General features: G+C 37.7%; 1 protein-coding gene across 1 annotated transcript in view; it reads left to right on the top strand.

Annotated features, from left to right (window-relative positions):
• Window positions 1-11897: 11897 nt before the first annotated feature.
• Window positions 11898-27326, top strand: part of sorcs1 (sortilin-related VPS10 domain containing receptor 1) — a gene marked incomplete at its 3' end in the record, with an annotated part of 390020 nt that continues 374591 nt past the window's right edge. Inside the window, exon 1 of the mRNA XM_079813234.1 lies at window positions 11898-12714. Within this exon, the coding sequence (XP_079669360.1) occupies window positions 12037-12714 (678 nt within the window). The 5' untranslated portion in view covers window positions 11898-12036. The remainder of the gene's footprint in view (window positions 12715-27326) is intronic.

Below are 27326 nucleotides of genomic sequence, written 5' to 3'. Positions count from 1 at the left end.
ACACAGACGCAGCCGGATCATTTTTTTGGGCAGTAAATAATGGTGCAAACACCAGGAAACTGACAAGCGCAAACCTTGCATGATTCATTTAAAGAGATAGTTCACCCAAAAAATGAAAATGTCATGATTTTCTCACCCTCAAGTCATCCTAGTTCTGTCAGGACCACTATCGTCAAAGATGATTGATTGACTATTAGCATATAGTTTGGATTGGCGGTATGGTTCTGATCTGGGCAAGAACTCCCTGCGCATCCATGCAACCTAGCACGGATAAGAGCAGGGAGAGCAGCAATAACCCCCCTTAGGGTAAACAGAACAGAACCAACATAATGTATGCAGATATCATTAATGTCGATATTAAATGTACAAAATAATTCAGGAGCTTAGTCTGATTCAAGGGGAATTAGAATACCAGATCCTGACGGGACGAGAGGAGGAGCTGGGGGTGGAGGAGGGTAAATGAGCTCTGGAGATACGCTATAGCTGCTGATAATACTGAAGGAGCTTATATAAGTATGCTGTGATAGACGTTGTATTCCTATAGGTAGACGTGATCAGCTGACTGTCAGCTGATGCAACCTTGATTAACGTTATCTGCCAGAACTGACGCTCTTTCAGACGAATACAATTGGAGTTATATTAAAAAAGTCCTGGCTCCTCCAAACTTATAATGGCAGTGACTTGTTGGTTCATTTTTGAATTCCATAAAAGTGCATCTATCCATTATATAACTGCTCCACACGGCTCCGGGGGGTTAATAAAGGCCTTCTGGAAGGAAGTTTTGGTGCGTTTGTGTAAGAAAAATATCCATATTTAAAATTGTATAGACTAAAATAACTAGCTTCCGGCGGTCAGCGGTACGCAGGTCGACTTATGCGAAAGAGTGACCCGTGACGCGATGTACAGGAGCATCGCAAGCTTTGAAGCGGATAGGGCTGGGCAACAAACTCGAGCCCCTCTTCTCTTAACATTTATATTTAAGAATTATATGATGAGCATTGCCAAAGATGATGTTAAATGGACTGAAGCAATCATGTTTTTGTCATAACAAACATTTCATTCTTGATTCTCTCATTGTTGAGTGCTGGAGATGATTTAGGGTCTCGATAATGTTGGGAAATAGTATCTGAGATATCAACAAATCCCCCCCACCCCCCACCCCTCCACCAAATTATAGTTCAGTGGCATAATCTTATTTTTCAGATTGAGTTATTTGGTTTTCCAGCCAAAAAACAGACTCTAATAAGAGATTAATGTGAAAAGGGGGGTAAATTAATTCATCTTGCAGAAGTGACTCGTATTTGGCTGGAAATCAAACATTTCTCATTTTCTCTAAAATAATTCCTGGAGGTTCTGAGGGTGGTGTAGGTTGGCGGAAAGGAAGCAAAGAGGAAGCTGGGTTTGGATCGGCAGGTGTCACGGTAAATTTGTTGAAACAGCAGCGACTCAAGTCCTGCTGGTGAAATCCACGAGTACGGAGCAGCTGGCATCCTGGCTGGCGTCGCTTTTGATATTACAATGAGAACCGTATGGGCTAGATTTGCTGGTGTTACAGGCAGTAACTATATTCATATGGACTGCAGTAATCATATTGGTCTCATTCCAAATATGACACTATTGAGATTAAGCAGTTTACATGCATTTTCTAATTGGCTTTCTAACTGTTCTGTTCGGTATGTTACGGAACCATCATCATCAAAAAATAATAATAATAATAAAGTGAAGTGTTAAAGATGAAGTATGCAATTTCAAAGAGTGGTGGATACAGATCTAAGCTGGTGACCAACATTTTGATAATCATGAACCATCACCATTCTTATACTCATGTTGCTCATTAGCATGGACAATGAATATGTGTTCAATAGAGGTTTCATGGGTCAATGTAAATAATTTTAGATTTAAATTCAACGAGACACGATAGTCTATGCATGACCTGATGTTTTATTATTATACAAAACAAAGTAATATATCCATGATCTAAACACCATCATGTAATGTCTGTTTCATTCATACTAGAAGCCTGAGGACACCCTCGCGCACAAAGAACAAAACTGACTCATAGACTCATTATCATAGTAATACAGTTTTTTTTATTTGCTTTGGTACTATTTTCACTAGTAAGGTGTACATTTTCAAAACTCTTAGTACAAAAATCTAAACTGATCACACTTGTAACACAGCTAGTCATTCTTTCAAAACCTGATGTAATGCTTTCATTCAGTGGCACATATCTTCAGTCCACATAATCATCGTTTCAAACACAAGATTATTGTAATATGTAATGAGAACATTCGGTTTAATCACTGAAACACAACAGTATGATCTTCTGTCAGTTTAGTACTTTTAACAATCAGTTCATCCAACAGCAAACAATGCAAGATACATGTTTCAAATCACCCTTGTTGCTGAATTATCTACAGTAACACAGGCTACAGATGCCACATAAGAAAATACGCTTACATTACCTAATTTATGTTATTTAATCTATAATGTTTGTAATAGTATCTATCTATTCAGTGTGTTATCAAAAGGTGTGATGAAGTTACAACACAGCCATGAGGTTCTGGGCTATAGAACAGAGTTTGCTGCCAATACAGTAAATGCTCTCACTGTACCATATGACTGAATCTACTGTAGTTGAGCTTTATAAGGGTGAGTTACAGTAATGTGTCTCTACCATGGTAATCTGTTTACAGTATCAAATGCATACATACTGTAATGTACAGTAAAATGCTGTATTTGATGCCATCTGTCTCCCTTCTTCTGATGTATTTCTGATCAGTCTGATGTTACATTGTCATTGACTATTTCCTTTCCCTTATACTCTACTCTGCTCTGTTCACTCACTCACACACACACACTCACACACATATGTCTGGTTCACTATCTTTCTGGGTATAAGCAGGCATAATGGTTACAAACTGTATATTCTCTCCCCTTACACTAACCCTACCCATAAACCTATCAATCACACAAAACTTTCTACATTTTTACATTACAGTAAGAAAAAAAAAAAGTCCCTGCAAGGACAAGTAATTAGGATACTGCCATCTTTATAGGGACATCTTGTCCCCATAATGTAGAGTTTACCAGGCCACACACGCGCACGCACTTTGAACATAGTAGTTATAATCTATGATCAATTGCTTATAATGTAAAAATAAATAATTACATATGGTTATCTATATCGGAAATTGCAAACAAAGTAGAAACTATGTATATAGAATCAATATCTAAAAGAAATCTATAGGGGAACCAAATGATTAATTGATTAACCATTAAGATCTGTTGGATTAAATAATAGACAAATGTATTAAACTGAACGAGAAGAGATGCAAATCAAAAGTTTCATAGAAAGAGCTTTATGAAAGGCAGTTACTGTGAATGAAACATTTACATAGATGAAACAGTTATTTTTTGTGGTGAAAAGGATACTTTGTAGTTTTGTGTATTGTACTAACACAATTGAAAATATGCTTAAATGTTTGAAAAAAGTGCACTTTTGATGATCTGTTGTGATATTAGTACCATGAGTTTTGAAAATGCACACCTTGCTTGTGAAAATAGTACCAAAGCGAATAAAAAAAACTGTAACTTATGACGTTCCAGGAAATCCCTTAATATGTGATAGCATACAACTATCGCTGTAGTTTAATAGAAAGGGGAAATGAGTTGCATCTCAATCAGCTCCCTATAGTTCAGTAGTCAGGGCACTGATCAGGGATTCAGCCATTTTAAGGGCTGTCTCAATCGCAGAATCCTTTAAGGGCACTGAAAGGTTTCCTCCCTAAAAAGTCCTGCAATGCAAAGGGAAAACCAGGTTGCATTGGTGCTCACTATAGGGCTGCATTCCACACCACTTTTAGACACATACTCGCAAACTTCCCTAAGCACTTCCCCTTGGGGGAATCCCCACCGCCATTTTGAAGTGTGTTTCACTTCGTGAAGTGGACGAGTGGCTCGATTATGACAGAGGGAGCGAGTCTACTCTAATGTAAAGTTCAAGCAGCTCTATATCCCACAATTCAACTTGATTGTGATGTCACAGCAGATCACGCTTAACTGAAGCTTGACTCACAAACATCATAATAATGATTAATTATAATAATAGTATTTGGAACCCACAACAATTTAAAAACGAAAAGATGCAAAAATGTTTTGTCCCCTTTTTTAAATTCATAGACAACAATAAGTGAGACTTCAATGATATTTTGACCATTTAACTATAGAAACGTCACCGGTCATCTGGTCACTTTAACGTACAGTATATGTAAAAGCAATTTATCATAATCTACTTTAAATAACATTGCAAGTACTTTCATAAAGATATCAGCTCTGCTGTTGTTCATAAATACTGTACCAGTGCTTGACACAGCCTTTATCACATTATACCATATAGTGATAAAAAGCCTCATCAAGTGTTAGAGTGGTAACGTGTTAACACACATTTTTACATTGTATAAAATCCATGATGACTTAATGCACAAGTGTTTGTAGTACACAAAACAATCATAAAGTTGTCATTATGAAAATAAATAAAATATGATCAAATTATTATTATAATATTATAGAACACAAATGATTGTTGAGCATTGTTTTTGATTTCTTAGCCAGTTAAAAAATAAAACCTAGTCAACCTGTTTTTATCAAGTGTAAATAGCAACTAGATTCTATTTACACTGAGTGAAAATAACATTTTCTTAGTGATAGATAGATGATATTTACACAAATTGCTAATAGCTGTAGATGCTATTCACTAAGTGAAATAGCATACTAAGTGAAAATAGTGATATATTCTATTTACACCATATAAAAGTAGCAGTTCTTTGCAATGTGTAAATAGTATTTTGACAGATACATACTATCTGCAATAATAACAAAGTGTAAATGATTATATTTATTAAAATTATTAAATGGATGCTGCCTTAATGGGACAATAAAAGCCCTCCCTACACCTACCCCTAACCCTACCCCTACCCAATAAATGCTTTTATTATTATTAAACATTTCGTTAGGCACTTTATTTCCACTTTTAAAACATTTTCTTAATTTTTATTGAAAGTAAATGCCTTTCCGATGTGATATGTAATGGGAAACGGGATAAGAGCGAGCTCTGCAAAAGGCGGATTCGAACCTGGGTCGATCGCGTCAAAACCAAGATCAAAGCCTTACACTTTACTGACTACACCACTGAAGATATTGAAATGTGGGCACTTTTTAAAATCTTGTTTGGCCCAACCAGGCATTTTTAGGCAGAGCTAGTGCGAATAGCACTTGCCAACAAGGCACTCTCCGGTTTAAAAAAAATATAAAATGCAAATAATTTACTTTGTTATATGTACCAAAATGCAGCAAATGCCATTTTCCCACTATTTACACCAGAGTGCAAATAGCATCTCCCTTATGTGTAGAATTTTGATTTGATCTTTGCCCACTTATTTTATTGACAAGCATGAACTGAATTACAAGTTATTGCCCAAAGCATTTAAATGCCAATCCACTCAGAGGCATGCTTTGCATTCTAACCAAGACTTAAATGCTAACCTAAACCTATAGTGTATCTATAGATACTGCTGTGATTTTTCTTAAATGAATTATTGCAGAGTGTGAGACAGCGCAAGAATCAAGAGCCTGAACTCAGTTTAAATATTACAGGTTGAGATCCAGCTCTGCAACTGATCCTGACCTTCCCCCTGGACCTTACAGAGAAAGAATACCAAATAATGTGAGGAAATAGCTCTATTAAAAAGAACAATCTCGTTGGGACCTGGGAACCAATGGGTTTTTACGGCAGATATAGCTTACCCTAGGGTGTTTGCCTGGTATTTTCTTCCCTTTTCCCCCGTCTTTTTGCTTTGTTCTCAGTTTCTTCTTTGATGGAAAGCCTCTGTGAGTCATGTGTTATAATTATTGCTCTCTCAACTGTTGCTGCTACAAAAGTCATTGGCAGCCTATAGGCTAAAACCACGTCCTTGCTTTGAACACCAATCAAATACGCGAGCTCTGTCGTTCTTCTACTTATGATCTGTGCCTGTTTTGGCATGATATCTGCGCCTGTTCCTGTTATAGTCATCCTCGGCTGTTGCCCTGGGAACACGGATGACAACAGGCTGAATCCTGTGCTTAATTTGACATGAAACCAAACCTTGAAACTTTCCCTCCTAGAATTCTGCCTGGCAGAACAGAAGAACTTGTTCGGATTGATGACACAGCTCATTTTATGTGCACATTTGACAAATACCAGCAGAAGTGTCTGGTTTACCAGAAAGACGTTGCTTTCCTCAGTCAAACCAGTTGACTGCAAGCACAAAAAAGACTTCAGCATCTGTCCGTCCGTCGGATAAGTATAAATCCGAGAGATCTGTTCCAGGAAGTGCTGCTCGCAGCTCACAGAGGAAGGCCTCCAAATATCCCCATTGGTTTTAACAGATGTGTCGGGTAGATCACATTTAAATAGCATTGATTTCTGTGCTGTGCAGGGGGGGATATAAGATGATGGACCATGATGTCTTCTTGAGCACCTATGGAGAGAGAGGGTGAGAGAAAGAGAGAAAGTGATGAGTGTGTTCTCATCTCTGGAGGCCTGTCCATAGCTGTGCTATTAATCCAATACAATATATCTATTTAATACTGTGAGTCTGGGCCTGTCTAGCTGTTAGTCATTTTAATGCTTTTAGAATGACAAGGCGGTGGATTTAACTCATATAGGAATGGCATGGATGCAGACAGAGATAGAGAGTAACATGCACAAACAATTATTGTATGCATATAATATATTATATACTAAACACCTGAAAAAAATGCCTGAACTTTGAGGTCAAAATCGAGGTCATTTGGTCCACATAACATGTTTTTTTTAGAATCCTTGAATCGATCGCATATTTTGAGATGTAACATATATTATGTTTTTAAATTTTGTTCAATGTGATTTGGGGAAATGCAGAATATCTGAACTGCAATAGTTATTTTTGAATTCCCATAACTCTTGGTGTACTCGTTACATCATAATGAGATCTACGCTAATATTAGTCTCTCTGTTTATCCCGAGGTTTACCATAGTCAGCCGGATCCGTATGGCAAGCCGTTTTGACTTTTATTCATTCACAGGATATGAATTCTTGATATCAACTACTTAATTTTCACTAGTTAAAATGCTACTTCTTGATATCAATAATAAAATTTTCGCTAGTTAAAATGCTAATTCTTGATATCAACAATTGAATTTCAACTAGTAAAAATTCTAATTCTTGATATCAGTAATTGTATTTTCACTAGTGAAATGTCACCACAGGCTGCCATTCAAAATCAATTGTTGACATCAGGAATTTAATTCTTGATATCAACAATTCAATTTCTGATATCAACAATTAGCATTTCTGATATCAAGAATTCAATTTCCTGATCAATAAAATTTCAGATATCTAAAATGGCTTTCTTACTAGTAACAATCACATTCATGATATCCGAAATTAGCATTGTCACTATAGTGGCAATTGAATTGTTGATATAAACAAAATTACACTTTTACTAGTAGCAATTCAATTTTTGATATCAACAATTCAATTCCTGATATCAACAATTGAATTTGAATGGCAGCCTATAGTGACAAATTTTACTAGTGAAAATACAATTGTTGATATCAAGAATTCAAATCCTGTGAATGAATAAAAGTCAAAACGGCTTGCCATAGTATCCGGGCCGTATCCAGATCTGATGAAGGACCTGCGCCTAGAAACGACCACAACGCAGCCCTGAAGTGTCACGACCAAAGGTTTTTAAGAAAACGTTATCCGCAGAAACGACTAAAACACTGTATTATGCATGCCAGACAAAATTTGCCAATGTCACTTTGTAAAGAAAGACTAGGCGCCCGCACACATGCACATCCAAACGTGCATGGACCAAACACATTGGTGTGTCTCAATCAGTTCCCTATCTCCCGAGCTTGTGAATCAGTATATTGTTTTCATGAATTCGGGCACAGGTAAGGCCAGTACAGGACGCTGGCTCACTACACATTGGGACACTGATGACTCTATTTCCGGTGACGTGACAATGTTCTCATTGTACAACATCACTTCTGGTATTTATGAACAACAGCAGAGCTGATATCTTTATGACATTACTTTTAATGTTATTTAAAGTACATTATGATAAATACTTTGCTTGTTACATATACGTGCAACATTTCAGCCGTAAATAAATTATAACTGTTAGCTAGATTGTGTTCATTACCTGTCTAACGATGTATGTTTATGCTGAAATATAATAAAATAATAATAATAATTTGTTACATTTATATAGCGCTTTGCTGGGTACTCAAAGCGCTTTACATGGACGGAGGGAATCTCTTCAACCACCACCAATGGGCAGCATCCACCTGGATGATGCGACGGCAGCCATATTGCGCCATAACGTCCACCACACACCAGCTTATGGTGGAGAGGAGACTGAGTAATGAAGCCAGTCAGTATATCGGTATATGGGGATTATTAGGAGGCCATGATGGACAGAGGCCAATGGGCAAATTTGACCAGGATGCCAGGGTTACACCCCTACTCTTTTTTTCCCCCCGAAGGACATCCTGCGATTTTTAATGACCACAGAGAGTCAGGACCTCGGTTTAACGTCTCATCCGAAGGATGGTGCTTATTGACAGTATAGTTTCCCCATCCCTATACTGGGGTGTTAGGACCACACAGACCACAGGGTGAGCACCCCCTGCTGGTCTCACTAACACCTCTACCAAAAGAAATTTAGTTTTTCCAGGAGGTCTCCCATCCAGGTACTGACCAGGCTCAGCCCTGCTTAGCTTCAGTGGGAAACCAGTCTTGGGATACAGGGTGATATGGCTGCTGGCAATATGGCATAATGGTTTCTATTTTTAAAAACATAAAGATTGTGTCATTATCAGTCGCTATGTGTAGTGAGTTGGCTCACGTGATTTAAGTTTGCACTTCAGAACTTCTTTTAAGGGAGTGTAACGGAGGCTGTGTGAGTAAACCTCACTCCTCTGATCTCAAGAGACGATCTAGCGACTGACACTAGAGGTTGCAGCCTTTAGCCTCCTTGTTAGAGCGTCCGACTCTCATGCCGGCGGACCCGGGTTCGAGTCTCACTTGGAGCGGGTGGTTCGAACTGGAGGGGTTACATTGGTGCTGTGACCAGGATGGGGGTGAGGTTTAGGGGGGTGAGTGTAACGGAGGCCAGCTAGTAGTTGCTGTGCGAGTAAACCTCACTCCTCTGATCTCAAGAGAGGCTCTAGTGACTGATGCTAGTGGTTGCAGCCTTTAGCCTCCTTGTTAGAGCGTCCGACTCTCATGCTGGCGGACCCGGGTTCGAGTCTCACTTGGAACGGGTGGTTCGAACAGGAGGGGTTACATTGGTGCCGTGACCCGGATGAGGGTGAGGTTTAGGGGGGTGAGTGTCGGAGGCCAGCTAGTTGCTGTGCGAGTAAATCTCAACTGCTTTGTTGCATTAATTTCCTATTATCACTGTAAAGCTGCTTTGAAACAATCCGTATTGTAAAAAGCTCTATATAAATGAAGGTGACGACTTATTTTTGAGGGAAAATAGATTTGTTGCAAAGCATGTTTAAAGTCAACATAAACTAAGTTTAGATAGTATTTTCTTCCCTATTGTGAAAAATGTAGGGCGGGACTTGATTTTGTCCATCGGGAATTGATTGGATGGTTGTGCATTGCTATTGGTGGATATCATGTGAGTGACAGGTTGATCCCGCCCTCACACCAGTAAATGTTTGTGTTTGTGTGCGTGTGTGTGTATGATGAACTTTAAAAAAATCATGTGCATGGATAGATCAGTATTCCATAAAAAAACATGAATTGTCATTTTCGATTTCATGTTGTCTGGCTATCACCAGACCAAGTTCAATTTGAGATTGAACATTGGTCTGGGGAGTCTGCTCTGTATTTTCTACTGCACAAGAGGCGTGATAAACAAGCATAAATTAAATGACTCTGTACGCAATTGAATAGTCCTTTAACCAATCAGACAACAAGAGGCATGATCAACGGGCAACGACCCATCGCTTCTCTATCCGTCATCGTGTTAAACCCGCCAATAGAGCACCAGGTGGATAAGCCAGTCTGTGATTGGTTCCCGCAAAAGTGTAACAGAAGCAGTAGAAATGAATGTAGAGGTTTCCAGACTGAGTTGCAGGGCGAAATCAAATCACCAGCAGATCAGGCTGGGTTTACCCAGTCTAGATTTCATGGTGACTTTAAAGTAAATGCACACTGACTGCTCAAATCACAATCGGAGAATAATTTTTGAAATATGACTGTATAGTAAAACTGGAGCTTCAAATAGTCATTTAAGGGAGAATAATAATCACTATTTTAAAATTGCAAATTGTCACCTTTATAGAGCCCTTGCTGTCATAATATTTACATGACTTTTAATTAAAACAAACTTGTGTTAGCATTCATTTATAAAACTAAAAAAGTATTGTTGTATATTTTTAGACTCAACATTTTCCTTATCAGGGACTCTAGAGAAAAGTAAGAATAGATCAGCATGGGCGCGAGAGATAATCTTACAGCTTCTCTTGGAATTGACATTTGCTACATAAATAAAGATTTTCTTTATAGTGAGCATTCAATTCATTTCTAAGGTGTGAGGGTGAGAAAATGTTGTAATGAGCTCTATTCTGCGTGTGTACCATAACAAAACTTTGTTCATCCTAATTATGGAAGGGAAATGTGTAATGTGGGCTGGTGAATTAATCTGTATAATGACTATTCCTTTTTTTTTTAAAGGCATGTTTAACCATACTAATGGTTTGATGCAACAGGGCAGCTGTAGTTCTCTCTCTAAGCAGAGATACTGAGATTGAGAGTCTCTGTCTGAGCCTGAGGCATTAAAATGTATGTGGCATCTGCAGATCTGGTATGGATTGCATTCAGCATAACCCATTTAATGCATTTTGCAATTGGCGAGGTGTAGAATTGTGTACTGTTCTGGTGTTGTCTTGGTGTTTGTTTGTTTTTTGTAGTCTTTTTTGTTGCCTGTACTGTAATTCGAGGTCTGCATTGGAGTTGGTAATAGTTCATTTGTTAAGTTTGTTGTCTTGAAATTGGAGCACAGCTCTAGACACAAAAACCTGATTGATGCGCATCAGATCCATTTGCAATTCGCTCATCGATCCAAAGGATGCTGTGAAGAATGTGAATTTGTCCCGAGACGTGCGAGAACATCAAATTAATCTTGAAATGAAATTCTTTGGTAAATCCTTGATATCCGTTTCTAATTATGGAGCGTTTAGGGAGTATATATAAACACCACAATTTTATAATATTTCTCGTTTCATTAACCACCCTTTTACAAGTTCGTCATTACACTAAATAAAGATTAGAAGAACCTAGCGTTCGACATCTGTGAAACATTTTAAGTAATTATTTATAACGTTATATCATATTTACATGTCACAAATAAGACGTTTAACAATTCTTTTCCGAGACTGCAAGGAAATTGCTGTCAGAAATTAATTTAAGAAGTCATTCAATTAGCACACTGCTATTAGCAGCCCATGCAGCTAATAACTCCCACATTCTGACAAACGTCATACTTGTCTCTCGGGCTATTAGTATGCGAATTACCCGGGATAAAATTTACTCAAGCTCTGAGTGAAATTCCTTTTCTGTTCGTCTGAAAGTTCCGTCCCCGAGAATCAATGCGACGAACAAAATCACTCAGATTGCGTCCGTGTTATATTTGACTGCAGAATGCATTGTTGGAAAATGTCTGGGTGAATATGAATGTTGTGGCTCTGGAAAGAATCGTGTCTTTATGGTCTTGCTCTCCTCTGTAATCCCCCGAGCTCCTCCCCTCAGTGCGTGGAGAGCTTCATTTGATCAAATCCTTCAAGTTGGAGCGCTTCGCTGAATCGCACTTTTCCACAACATCCTAACTGTGGCTTGCCTCGCCGCGCTGCAACTTGTACGAGGACTTGTTTTCATCAATAACTGACGCTGAAGAGGGGAAAAAGGACACTGTATCCTGTTGTGATCAGCGATGGAGAGGGGGATCAGATATTGCCGGGTTAATGCCAGTGCTTTCTGCACCCTGCTTTTGGTTTTGTTCGCTTGGGTTCCGGTGACCAAAACAGTGATAACTTGCAGGTCATGTCACCTGCTGGATAAGTGGAGCGGTCAGGAATTATTGGTGAGGATGGACAGTGGTGTCGACTCTGGTAAAGTTAGTGGGGAAAATGGAGACGGGTCAGCGGCGCTGTTTAACTCGGCTGGTGCTGAAACTGCTCAGCCCGACTGCGGAGCAACCGACAACGGCGAACACGCTCACTCTGTGCGTAAAAGGAATACAGACAGGCTTCGCTCAGAGAAAACGCCACCCGGTGATAAATGGAAGTCGATGCGCAGTAATGGCAAAGTTTATAATCTCGAACGGGCAGGCTCTCAAGCTTCATCCCCTGGAGATCACCATCAGCGAGTGCGTAGAAGCACCCGGGGACCCGGCTCGCCCCCAGGTGCGCGCTCGCCGCCGGCTTTTGGCAACAGCACCGCGCGAGCTGCGCGCAGAGTCCCCCGCTCTGAGCTGAGGTGGAACAGGGACGAGCGGAGAACGGCCACATCACGACAGGAGGAGCTGAAACTTACCAGCTCTACCTTTGCACTGACAGGGGATTCCGCTCACAACCAAGCCATGGTGCACTGGTCCGGCCAAAACAGCAGCGTAAGTGCAAATAAAAACCACGCAGTTCACACTGTTGAGATATCCCTACATTCTGATCTAAACGAGTGTTTTCGAAAGTGCGTGTGTGTGTGTGTGTGTGTAAAGGCTGTATGAGGGGTTTGGGGCGCAGAGACGAACAGATGTCCATTGTTGATGTCCAAGAGATGTTTCATATGCGTTTCACGCCAGTTTTATTTGTTCAACTTTCGTTGTTTTTGGTTAACCCTGGCAAAATGAAGGACACTTGTGCAACACGTTTCCCACTTATGATTGTTTGTGATGTCGAGATGTTGGCTCACCAGCTCGTGCTTTTGAGTGTTAAGCTGTGTTGCTTTTGTATCCCTAGAAAAAATAAATAAAAACAGATTAAAATACTCCCTACACTTGGCCAGGCTGGTGTGCTTATAAGCTGGGCAGGCTAGAGAACCGACTTGTCCACTGTCTAAGTCAGCTAAACACCAGCTTGGCCAAGCTATGAGACCATCAGCTTATGTTGGCTGGATGTGTGTGTGTAGGTGTTTTTTTTTTTTTTTTCAACTGGCATATTTTTAGGTGATACATGGATCTTGTTTGTTACCTGAAACACTTTAGCAGATATATTGTGAGTGACTGAATGAACTGAATGAAACCCACTTCATACAGATCCATAATGTGCAGTAATCACATTATATACACTTTGCAATCTGGTATATTGATATAACCCATCAAATTATTAACAGATAAGTAAACTAATGTATATTTTACTCGTTGTATAGCCAAATTAAATGGTATTAATAACACCAAATAATAAAAAAATGCAGTAACACGTTTAGGGCTCAATTCTCACTATTAAGTTGCTTATTAGCATGCATATTACTAGGATATTGGCTGTTTATTAGTACTTATAAAGCACATAATAATGCCTTGCATGACCATATTCTACATCCTTTAATCCTACTCAATACCTAAAATTAACAACTACTAACTATTAATAAGCAGTAATTAGGAGCTATAGAGGCAAAATTAGTAGTTAATAGTGAGAATTGAACCCTAAACTAAAGTGTGACCAAAATTGCAAACATGATACAGTTTTTGGTAACACTTTAGTTTAGGGTCCAGTTCTCACTAACTAGTTGCTCATGCATGCATAGTAGTATAGGATATTGGCTGTATACTTATAAAGCACATATAAGTTTAAAGTTTTAAGTTTATTGCCATTTGCACAGGTACGTTTCAGTACAGGTACATTGGAATTCTTATGCGTTTCTCAAAGTCAAGTTCTAGATAAAAAAATGATGTATAAAAACGAATAATATATATATATGCATACACCCACACATAGCCTGCATATATACATATATACGTACACACAAATATCTATATTTACACATACACATACATACACACATACACATACGCATAATGAGGTAGAGCAGAGAGCGACTAGACAATTTTAAAAGGAGTACAAAAAAAAACACAAAACAGGACAGGTGTATGATTAAATAACCTTCCTAGTTTAGATAAATAACATTATAATAAATAATAGTAATATTGTATAGTTATATTAATGCCTTATTCTGCATGACCATATTATACGTCCCTTAATCATACCCAATACCTAAACTTAAACGCTACACAAACTACCTTACCAACTATAAGCAATAATTAGGAGTTTATTGAAGCAAAATGCATTATAGTTGGTTAATAATAAGAATTGGACCTAAACTCAAGTGTGATCCAGTTTTTTAGGCAATTGTGCAGAACAAGGAAATTATAATGCACTTTTAAAAAATTCACTCACACTTTTTCAGATTAATGTAAAATCAGCAAATTTTATTAGGCTTTTTCACAAATTAGTATTTTTGTTTTTCATATTTACATGTCTTGTGAGCAAGCTACTATATGCCGAGCTATCTTGAAATAACTTTTAAAGGGTCTGTTATTAATAATTATTATTAATAATGCACGTACCCTTCAACACTAATTTTTAATCACAAATGTCACTTTTAGATTACTGTATATTGAGTAAACTTTCTTTCTTTCCGTATTGTGATAATGTACTAATGACTATTGTGCACTGAGATAATGAGCATTTTCCACAATTCTCCTGTGCAATATATCACATCAGAGCAACTACATTTCAGATATAATTCCTCATCCCCATTATATTTTCCTTCCCTCGCTTGACAGAGCAGATGTTTTCTTGCCTTCAGGTAAAATCTGAGGGCATTTCCTAATTTAAACACTGTACTCACTAACACGACACATTTGTTAGTGAGATGATAGTCAACCACCGAAAACTTTCAGGACAGATACGGGGAGAAAGTAACCTCAGGGGAATTAACTTCAGTACGTCCCACTAGCAGAACTCAATCATTTTGGCTCAGAGCTGCTGCCATTATCATATTCCTTAATTGAATTTTCCCACTGTTGTGCTGTGTGAATAGCATATTCAGTAGACTCGATATATATGGTCTTTTTGGTTCTCAATAGGTAGGTATACAGGGAAAATTAACAATGGGCAAAGTAAAAACGATGACTTTCATTAAGTATTCAGAGTCATTGCAGAATAAGGAATAATTGAGTAGGCCGGGAGTTTCTTTCCTTAGGTACTGTATGAATAAAGAAACAGCTGTAGTGTATAATGATTTTCATTGTGCAAATGGAAATGAGGATTAATGTTGGCTGGATCTGTGACATGCTTGCTGTATATCACAGATTTTTGAAGAAGAGTTGAAGAATGCTATGGGTTTTGCCAGTGTTGGGGACACATTAAAAGTTATGCGAGTTACGTAATCAGATTAGCTTTTTCAAGTAACTAGTAAAGTAACACATTTTAAAATTACAACAAATTATTACTGAGTAACTGAGTTACTTTTTCAAATAAGTAACACAAGTTACTTTCCCATTTATTGACCGACACCTTGTAGCAACTCATAATGTAAAAATACACATAATGTAATAAGTATTACATTATTATTGTAATAAAATGTTCATAATGTAATAATTTTCTTAAAATTTTCTTGAGGTCATATACAAATGTTACATTATGAGAAAATTATTACATTATAAACTCACCAAAAACATATATTTGCATTTTTGTAATATAGCTTTTAAAACATAAAAATTATTAGTAGTCCCTTACAGTACATTTTTAAAAATCTAAAGCCAGTCTTAAACTACATGTGAAGTGCAATATTTAAATATTCATGCAATTATTTGTATTGTTATTATTATTATTATTATTATTAAAAATAAAGCATGGGTATTCCTTTAGAGTACATTTAAAAAATCTAAATCTAAGTCTTGACCTACCTACAAAATCCACCAGATTACTGAGACTACTACTAGTATTACTACTACTACACTACACTTCTCTTCCTCCTTCTCTTCCTCCTCCTCCTCCTCCTCCTTCTACTACTTCTACTTCTAGTATACATATGGTATACTTACTGTTAAATGACAAACAGTGTTAATTACCAACACTGTTAAATGTAAAAAAAAAAATATATATATTTTTTTTAATGTACTATAAAGGAATAATTTTTAATAATAATAATAACAATTTCATGAATATTTACATCTGTTGCATTTCTCAGGTAGTTTAAAACTGGCTTTAGATTTTTTTTTAAATGTACTGTAAGGGAATACTAATATTTTTTATGTTTAAAAAGCTATTACAATAATGAAAATATGACTTGTTTTTGGTGAGTTTATAATGTAATACAATTCTCATAATGTAAAAATTGTTATTACACTATGAGCTCAAGATTTTATTACTTATTACGTTTTATTACAGTTTTTACATTATGTGCAGTTATTACGTTATTAGCTGCTACACACCTCTCCATGTTGAGAGAAATCGAGAGTAAGTGCAGAGGAGTTGTGTGCGCTGTGTGAATATGATGCTTATTGCATTTCTAGACTACACATAAGCAGACATTTACAGTTGTATTTCAGTGTTCCTCAAAATGAAAAAAAACTTTAAAATGCAAACTCAGAATATATTACGCAAACCTGCAACAATTAAAAATGTTAAAGAACACAGAAATACTTTATATATTTAATCTCACTTTATTAACCAATATCTTTGCTGCTCACCTTCAACTGACTTTAGATAAACATCATTTTTCTGTTTCATTGCTGAAGTAAGATGCGGTGTCCCAATTCGCCTACTTATACTATGCCCTAAAGTACTCTTTTTGTGAAGAGTGTGTAACAGAAGAGTAGGCAAGCTTTGGGACATACTACTTCGTCATCTTTAATGGACAGCTCAGTCACCGTCAATCATCCTGTCACAGTTCAAATCCTCCACATTCAATTTCATTTAATTTCCTAACGTATCAGAGAGAAATGTAGTAGCACGTTGATCTGTCAATCGTGGGTCTTTCATGTGGAGACTCTCCTCGTGTGTTTGCAATTTGAATATAATAATGCATTCAAAAGTCAATGGCCAAACATATCATTACAAAAGTGCACAATGCTGTAGCAGATTAAATATAATGTGGATAACATTGAATAAATATATTTTCGTAAGGTTAGATACTGATAATCACTCTAAACCCTTTATCTAAACCTGTACTTAACCATCTGAGTCGCACATCTGCCATGTTTGTAGTTTTTTTCAACACTTTTTTTATCCGTGTTTGTAGTTCTAATCAAATCCTCGTACAATTTGCAATGGCTTCTGGGCAATATTAGTCGTTAGAGTGTGCACTTCGGATTCTAACCGGAAAAAAGTAGAGCATCCGGGTATCTTTGGAATACTCATTTCAACATACTACGATTTGAGACGCACTAATTCTACTTTCGAATACTATTTAGGATAGATAGTATATGAATTGCCAACCCGATCTCACGGCAATTCGTCCGTATTTTACGAGGTGGCTAATTTGTATGAATTCGTATGAATGACCTAACCCTAACCACGCCCCTAAACCTACCCGTCACTGGGGTTTAGACGAATCGTATGAATTCTCACGAATTAGCCACCTTGTAAAATACGTACGAATTGGTTGTGAGATAGCGTTAGAATTGCCTATGCATATTCTTCTGTGATCCAGAATGGCAGCCCATCTGAAAGGTTTGTTTGAGCTGTGCCCTCTACTGTACAGGTGTGAGTTTGCATTTCCTTCAGCTTGAGGTATTTCACTTTTGGTGTGAAAGAGCCTTTACATTTAGCCTTTATAAAAAAATAGAACTTTGTTATTAAAATACAAACAAGCCTAGCCCAGCCCAGGTGAGAAAAAGTAACACAAAAGTAACATAATGCATCACTTTCCATTAAAAGTAATGCAATTAGTTAGTTTTGTAGGGAGTAATCCAATATTGTAAGGCATTACTTTTAAAAGTAACTTCCCCCAACACTGGCTTTGGGGTGTGGCTGTTTGTGAGTTGGTGAAAGCTAGCATTTGTTATTGTATTCTTGATCTATGAGCATGTAAATGTTTATATGCATTTTCATGTGTAGTGCACAGCTTATACCAGCAATATCTTTAGTATATTTTTATATATTTATAAGGCATGCAAAGGCTGTTTTCTTGAAAGAGACAAAAAAGGGGGAAAAAACATCTGTCCTTTTTTCCAGTCAGAGTCTGGGAAATGCACCATTTCAGGCTATGCACAACTTCATAAGTTCCCTGACGGGAAAAAAAGCCAGATAAACACTATGTGTCACTGCGTTAAAGCCATCTTATACTGGCTTTCAGTCCAGGGCAGTTGGGTGACTATTTGTCCTAGTCCTTGTCAGCAAGTAGAGTATCAAGAGAGAATTTTTTGTAGCCAATTAGTAAGAAGTTATTTGAAAAAGTTTCTGAGAACCCTGTAAAATATGCAATCAGCACCAGTTGTCATATGTGACACAGTCTCACGCTAATGCCGTTAACTCGCTCAAATCTATTTCTGGCCTCCTTTAGTGCACCACTTGTAAGAGGAAAGAGCAGTATATCTGATCTTATAACACTACATTACCAGCTGACTAAAATGCAATTAATTGGATGGTTAAAACATATTATGCAGTCAACACTGTCTCTTTGATTCAAGCCTAAATAGCACAATGGTTTGATGTGGGAAGCATCATGACTAGTTTGGAGTTGTCTTTGCAGGGTGGTTCCTCCATCTAAGTGCTCTTAAGAAACGTAGTCATCTCCCCAATGTCCCAATGGATAACTATTTGCAATTCTTTTTATTTATACAAGGCTTCACAGAATATGTATTGTTCCAATACAGATTTCCAAAGAATAGTGCCTTGCAAACCCGCTTGACTAATACTTTATTTCCAACCTGAGTGATATTGAGGTTGTATTTCTTTTTATTGAGTAATAAACCACATATGTTATTTTATTTGAAAGGCACATAAACTTGTCAACAACAGTAATGCCAGGACTAATGTATTCCACTACTAAAACATCTTGCTATTCAGTGTCCTTTCTTGACCCCTACCTCAAATATTGCACAAACTTATTTGGTTCAGACTGAAAAAAGCTATTTTATATTTTAAAAGTGAGAGCGAAAAAGAACAATGATTAAAACTAAACAAAACAATAAAACAAAAACATCCTGTGCAAGGGTTTGTGGGTGGACAGCTGAAGGGCAACCATTTTTATTTTTCTGATATGAATGGTTGCTCTGCCATGAAGTATTTGGCAAGAAATGCAAATGAAGACAAATAGCACTGAAAATGCCATTGCTAGACAAAAACGAACAGCCACCACAAACATTTTACCCTTCGAGATAATTTCGCCTGTTGAAACAAATAACTCTCCAGTGTAACCGCATTCCAAACATTCAATACCAGGGCATTTTTTAAGCTCTTGAAAAATGAATAGCACCCTACTGGAAATGGCAAACTCATAGCAGTATGGCAGATTGACTTATTGCTAGCATTACAAACCAGTTGTAGTTCAAGCTATAATTCAGTTTGAGTCTACATAAAACCCGAACTGACTGTATTTACTTTCTTTATACATGTTCCTGATCAAAATGTGATGGATTCAATGGTGGATATAATCCAAAGAAAAGGTCTCATTGCCAACGTGAAGCTTTTGTGTTGACTACAACTGTACAATATAAACACACAATCATTTTTTAAAGGGGTCATGACATAATAAATCAAAATCGCCTTGATCTTTTGACACGGAAGAGTTCTTTGTACTAATAAAGCATCCTGCAAATTTCAGAGCTCCTCCTCATTATGAACACAGCATTTATTTGATTAAACGGCTCCAAAAACAGCTTGTTTGGATATTGCAGGATTTGTGACATCACACTGGCAAGTTAATTTGCATATGCTCGCCTCCAGAGCAAGACGTCGACCTTATATCATCGCACCATAAGCCCCACCCACTGGCGTTCAGTCGCTTATGTGGATGCAAGCGTCGCGTCAAAAGCCCCCCCCAAAAAACATTGTCATCACTGATGCTGTCTACACTGGATACAGTATGCGCGCTCACTTTACTCCGCGCTTGAGTGTGCCGACAACAGGACAAACGAAGGAGTAAATAGAAGCGTAAAGGAACAATTCACTTTTACGCGGCCTGTAACAGCTTGTTTTCATCGCTGTACAGTCTTCAGAAGGATACCAGTGTCAGGTTTATTAACTGAGAAAATCGCATTTTTGTCAAAGACTATGTCTGGATCGGATTTAAAACGATGATCAAAACACAGATGGAGTAAATCTAGTCCATCAACACCCCCAAAGCTTCACAGTCCTGTAGCTCGTCCCAGGTCGACATTTTACTCAGTAACATTTTGATTTAAATGATGTTTAATGTTGTAACGTGTGAGCAGGGATGAAGCTGAGTGAGAATCCAAGTGCAGCATTAACGATTTAATACAAAACAACATCAACAGAAAATCCAAGAACAAGGGTATCCAAAAACAGGCAGGAGTGCAAAGTCAATAACACACATACAGGAGCAACGACCAATCACTGGGGTATATATACACAAAGGGAAGCAAGGTTAACAAGATAACAAGGGGGTGTCGTAAATGGGAAACATCTGGGAAAACTAATCAACACGAAAAACTACAAAGGACTACAACACATGGCACAAGACAGGAAATAACAAAAGTGTCCTCAAACTCACAGGGAATTTATGACAAATGTTGATGACCACGTTATTTTACTCTTCTGCTTACAGTATGCTATCGCTTGTTTCTGCTTGTGTTTTGATCAGGAGATTCAGTACTCTTTCAGAAGATGTGTAATAGCGCCCCCCCCCCCCCCTCCCCTACTGTATAACAGTGAAAATACGAAAACCTGAAATTTCTGTCAGTGGCAGGGAAGCATTGTCTCATAAATGACAGAAATTTTAATCAATGGAAATGTTACGTATTCTGTTCGTATTCTCTTCCTTGTGTTGTTCCAAAACCTGTATGATTTTCTTTTGTTCTGAGGAACACAAACAATATTCGGAAAGATACAAGGCTGAGTAAATGAGTAAATCATTTTTATGTTGGAGGGTTTCACTTCTTTTAAAAAATGATTGTGTGTTTATGCTATTGTACAGTTATGATCAACACAAAAAACGGACCTTTTCTTTGGAATTATGTCCACAGATGAATTGTTCACATTATGACCAGGAACATGTATGAAAGCAGTGCTGTCAAATCGATTAATCGCGATTAATCGCATCCAAAATAAAAGAGAGATATTGTCACAATCACCAGTGAGAGTGCCGGTGTAGTCCACCAGAGGGCACTCCACCTCAAACTATTACCATATCACCACAAACTACATTACCCATAATTCTCTCTGCCCGGACTCATCATCCCTGATTACATCCACCTGTGTCTCATTACCCTGTTCACTTCACCCTATATAAGCCTGGTTATCTCAGTCATTTATTGCGAAGTCTTGTTTGTTGTACTGCATTTCTGAGCATTCTCCCTGGTTTCTTGTCTCTTGGTCTTGGATTACTCGCCTATTCCGTCGATTACCCTTTTGCCTGTCTCCTGCCTTGTTTGCCTGTTTGGACTGCTTGCCTTTGTAGTACCGTTTGCCTGTTTTTGACTACAATTTGTGGATTACCCTTTCAAAAAAGATGCGATAGGATTCTCTACCTTCTGTCTCAGAGCAGTTACGTTACAGATATGGTCAATTCTGTTTTCATATTGACTCTAACTGAATTTTGGTTCAGTGCTGAAGCACGGGCATTTACGTGTAGGCCTACGGTGTACTTACCTAAGAAGTACTATATAAGGTAACTGGTAATATAAGGTTACTAAATAGGTTAATGTTAGGTTTAGGGATAGGTTCAGGGTTAGTACCTAGTTATCACCCAGTTATTGTAAATACTATAATAAGAACATAGTATGCACTGGGGAAGAGGACTGAAAAATAAAGTGCTGGATTTTTATTATGAATGTTTAGGTTGATTCTTTTATAGCCATTTTACCTGGTCCATTCCTTCATCTATACTTGAGTTCTGTCTTTATTCACTAATTAATATATGAATAATGGCAGCTTCCTCTGGGATTTATGTAGGGAACAAGCATGGCCGTTTGAATGAGAAATTTTATAAAGCATGAGAGTAATATGAAGATAATGGGATAAAACTAGATGCAGGTGTCTTAATCTTATTGTTTTCTTCATTTCTTACTGACCAATCCTAATCAATTTAGGTCCTGATCTAGCAAGTCTGCAATTTTATTTTCTCCCAAGTGTCACAGTGATGTTTATTGTTCTAAAAGAAAGAGAAAATGGCATATATGCCATATGTAGGCTTAATGTTTGACATTAAGTGCCAATTCAGAACACTGCAACTCATGATTGCATTGCCAAATTTGTTTATGTTGCATGAAGGTAAAAATTAAAGATTAAATCTTTAAATGAAAAAGCTTTTTTTTAAATATAGGTCTATATTTAATTTATATTTAAACTACGTGTAAACATTATATCATGCACTAACTGCAATTTCAACACATCTCTATTACAAAAATGTAGCCATAAATGCTTTTTTTTGGTGAAAACGTATGACTTAAACGAGTCAGTTTAAGTTTAGAATTCATCAGTTCAAAGGAATTGATTTGCTGAAAATTACCAACATAAGGAAATTTTAGGAGTGCTACTCAAAAACACAGACCTTTTTTTAGCTTAAAATGATTTATAATACTTTTCTAATTTACTTTAGTGATTTGGTTATTCAGTGTTTTGAGAGTGTAGTTATGGTAATTAGTCTGTAATCTTTCTTCACTACCTTGATAATTGAAGGATTTAATATTTTCAACTGTTCCTCCATCATAGCAGATAGCCACTTATATAAGTTCATACTGTTCAGGATTTGCTGGTGGCATTTCAACTCAAAGTGTGATGTGAATATGAATGTATTAATAGTAGTATAAAGCACTATTAGTGCAAAGGTCAAAAGTACCCCAGGATGCCGTGTTGTAACGAGTGCAGTGTTCTTTTTAACTGCTCTGTTAGCTGGACAGTGGTCATCTTCAATAATGTTGAAAGGTGTGTTTGAACATCAGGGGCCGTATTCACAAAACATCTTAAGGCTAAAAGTAGCTCCTAACTTGCTGATTTAGGAGAAACTCTTAAAAATAATGGTCAGTCCTAAAATATCTGTCCTAATTTTAGGACAAAATTTTTGCTCTAAGAGTATTTCACAAAGCATTTTAGCACTAAAACTAGCTCCTAAATCCATGAAACCAAATCACTAAACAATCCTACTGGCTGTTGCCGCAATCCGCCCAAAGACACTACACAACATTGAGGCAATGATAATAAATGTTTTTTTTATTTTTTTTTATCAGATTACCTGTGGCAGTTGTTTTCACGAGTTCACACTTACAAATGATCGAATAGAGTAAAAAAAATATAAGCATATTAGCCGCACTGTCTGAGGGGATCGAGAGCTCAGAGCTTGGAATTTAGCCCAAACCCAGAGTTCTGCCCCGCATTGCAGACAGTGGCTCGTTGCCTCGCTGCCTTATCAGACAATGACTTGTAAGGCAGCGTTTGTGCATGAAGGCACCTCACGAAACTAATTTCGGACAGACTTCTTAGGTGTAACAGTTTAATGATCTACAGCAAATTAAAGAGAGCTTTGGTGAGAACTAAACAAATATTGAATTACTATACATTAGTAATTTCTCGCTAGAAAAGATTTCAGAAGTAGAAAATGTTGGTAAAAAACGTACATTTACACACAAACTGACCAGCAAACGCAACTTTCGGACACCATCTTTTTTTTCCAGCTCAACTGTCAAAATGTAAAGCACAGGATTGTAGGATATCAAAGCAGCGAAGGATACAAATATGCTGCCTTCAAAAATCGATCAGATGAAGGTATCTCTGGAGACAGGAAGTGAAGCTAGCATTAGATTCGGACGTGCCTTCATGCCTTCCTGCCTTGAAATGTGTCTTCCGAAGGCAACATTTTGCAGGTTTCGGACGCAGCCCGTGAGTAAGGAACGGGGTGGTGGAGGAATGCAGAAAACGGTTTAGTTAACTAGGTGAGTCGCCTCTCTGCTGTGTATATACCTCCTCTCGCGCGGATTCGATATAGACCATTCGAACGTGCTACTCACAAACAAAATGTTTGCTTGAATTCTGCAATCTCTCGAGACGCAGACATGTAAGAGGCTGACAATTAGATGAACATACACTAGTTAAACTAGTGACACTTGGCCTACTTTTTAAAATCTTTATTTGAATATGGCAACATTTTATTTGAATATACCAACATGAAACCTCGTTCAACAAAATATTTATATAATTACATCACTGACAGAGACCCCCCCCCTACCAGCCAATCACTGTGGTCATAGTTAGTAAGACTGTTGACATCATCCATAGCAACGAGGTCAACCCCACCCTTACTTTTAGCTTAAGACTTCTCTCTATTCCTTAGTAAAAGTTGCTCTCAGCAGCTTTGTGGATAGGTTTTAAGAGAAAACTCTTAACTTTTACTGCCGTTTAGGAGAACTCTTAGTGGTAAGATAAAATGTTTTGTGAATACGGCCCCAGAGCATTAGCTTGATGCTTGCTTTGTATCCAAAAATTCACCAGTGCAGCATATTTTTATAGGCAAAAATCTCAGTGAAAAACTTTATTTTGTGGGTAAAATATGTTATTGATAGGTTTTTCATAATATCACACTGCATTTAACACCTTATTGAAGAGCATTTGCTTTCCGATTTCAAAAACAAGTTATGAAACAGTGGACGTGTCTATTCCCTAAGAAAGTAAGTGTGATTTAATTTCTTGTCCAGCTCCATATGTTGTTCCGCAGTATAGTCAAGCTGCAACATATTTTCAAGATATTAGATTCAATTTCATTTCAAGTGTATTAGCCAGGCAACATATCATGTTATGTAGTCATGATTACACATTGCTATATGATTCATAAAGCCTAAGATGTACACACACACACACACACACACACACACACACACACACACACACACACACACACACACACACACACACACACACACACACACACACACGGTATTCAATATTCACAGTCTTGAATGTGAAACCTGTCTAAATGTGACCCATATGTGGCCTTGCTGTTGTTGTGTTGTGTTGACATCATTTCAGAAAGGCTGGCACTTTTGCATGGGAGTAAGTTCATTTGTATCTTCTAATAAGGATCAGTTATTGTATTTCATGAAAAATAATACATCAAGCCAAATGTAAGTGTTAAAAAGTGATCCTCTCAAAATGTTCATTAACTGAATGAGTGTTAGCGTCACTCTAAGTGGAGAGAGAATGACACAGCGAGAGACAAATGTCAGAATGAAAGAGATAAACAAGAGTGACATATCACTGTGCGGAGAGAACGCACATAAGTCTTTTTTTCTCCCAGCATGCATTTCATTCTTTTTGACAGGGGTGAGTGCTAGCGGTACTTAAGGCTAGTCAGGGGTTTCCATATCCCAGAATGCAGAGGGGAAACACCCATCTCAGCCACTGGCAGCCTGTGTATATCTGTGGCACAAATTGAATTTCAAGCAATCTGTAGCCCTCAGGAACAGAAGTGAAAATGCCAAAGAAAACACTTTTTTTTTCAGTAGACGCGAATCATGCTGAGAGATGAGATGAAAGATTGTGATAATTGTGCGAGTTAGCCGTTGCATGCTGGAAAATGGCGTGGCTAAACGTCACAAATCTACTGAGATTACAACATCTGAATAAAGCCATTATTGCTATTGCCTCGCATACTGCCAGCGATTATTACCTCTCTTCTCCTCTCAAGAGCAAAGCAATTTGGTGATATTGACATCTGTGTTATGATTTACTTCAGACTAAATGGCAGTTAAGGGATTAATCCATGTAAATGTCTGGTAATAAACCAGCTAATATGAAAAAATGTTATATAGAATAATACTTGAGTGTTGAAAGCTTTGACTAGAAATGCGCAAAAGAGTGACACATGGCAATTAACGCCCTTAAAAACTATATTTAATGCTTACTTTATGTGAAATTGAACGGAAGAACATGTTCTGAAGATGATGTAAGTTGCGATATGCCTCTGTTAAACTTGGCACCACAATGTTAGGGTGTTTTAGGTGGTGTTTTAGGTGGTTGTGCAGTTGCTAAGGAGTTCTGAGTGGCTTTTCCATGCAATTTCAGAATGTTCTAGAGGTTGCTTGTTTTTTTTTGGTGGTTGTCAGGTGGTTTTCCTATAGTCAAAAGAGCCCATCTTTTGGCTTGATTCCCTTGTGTTGTGGCTTTTTCGATGTGTTGTGGCCTTTTCGTTGTGTTGGGGCTTTTCCGTTATGTTGTGGCTTGTTTCCGTTGTGGCTTGATTCCGTTGTGTAGTGAACTTATGTATGCTTTTTAAATTTTGTTGTGTTGTGGCTTGATTCCCTTGTGTTGTGGCTTGATTTTGTTGTGTTGTGGCTTGATTTCGTTGTGTTGTGTCTTTTCGTTGTGTTTTGGCTTTTCGTTGTGTTGTGGCTTGTTTCCGTTGTGTTGTGGTGTGATTTCGTTGTATTGTGGCTTGATTTTGTTGTGTTGTGGCTTTTTCGTTGTGTTGTGGCCTTTTCGTTGTGTTTTGGCTTTTCCGTTGTGTTGTGGCTTGTTTCCGTTGTGTTGTGGCGTGATTTCGTTGTATTGTGGCTTGATTTCGTTGTGTTGTGGCTTTTTCGTTGTGTTGTGGCCTTTTCGTTGTGTTTTGGCTTTTCCGTTGTGTTGTGGCTTGTTTCCGTTGTGTTGTGGTGTGATTTTGTTGTGTTGTGGCTTGATTTCATTGTATTGTGGCTTTTTCGTTGTGTTGTGGCCTTTTCGTTGTGTTTTGGCTTTTTTGTTGTGCTGTGGCTTGTTTCCGTTGTGTTGTGGCATGATTTTGTTGTGTTGTGGCTTCATTTCATTGTGTTGTGAACTTATGTATGCTTTTTAAATGTTGTTGTGTTGTGGCTTGATTCCCTTGTGTTGTGTCTTGATTTTGTTGTGTTGTGGCTTGATTTCGTTGTGTTGTGGCTTTTTCGTTGTGTTGTGGCTTTTTTGTTGTGTTGTGGCTTGTTTCCGTTGTGTTGTGGCTTGATTTCATTGTGTTGTTGCTTGGGCTGTTGTGTTGTGGCTTGATTCCCTTGTGTTGTGGCTTGATTTTGTTGTGTTGTAGCTTTTCCGTTGTGTTGTGGCTTGTTTCTGTTGTGTTGTGGCTTTTCCGTTGTGT

The sequence above is a fragment of the Gobio gobio genome (genome assembly GCF_949357685.1).
Source record: "Gobio gobio genome assembly, chromosome: 3".
Lineage (NCBI taxonomy): Eukaryota > Metazoa > Chordata > Actinopteri > Cypriniformes > Gobionidae > Gobio > Gobio gobio.
This window is presented reverse-complemented; position numbering and strand designations above follow the sequence as displayed.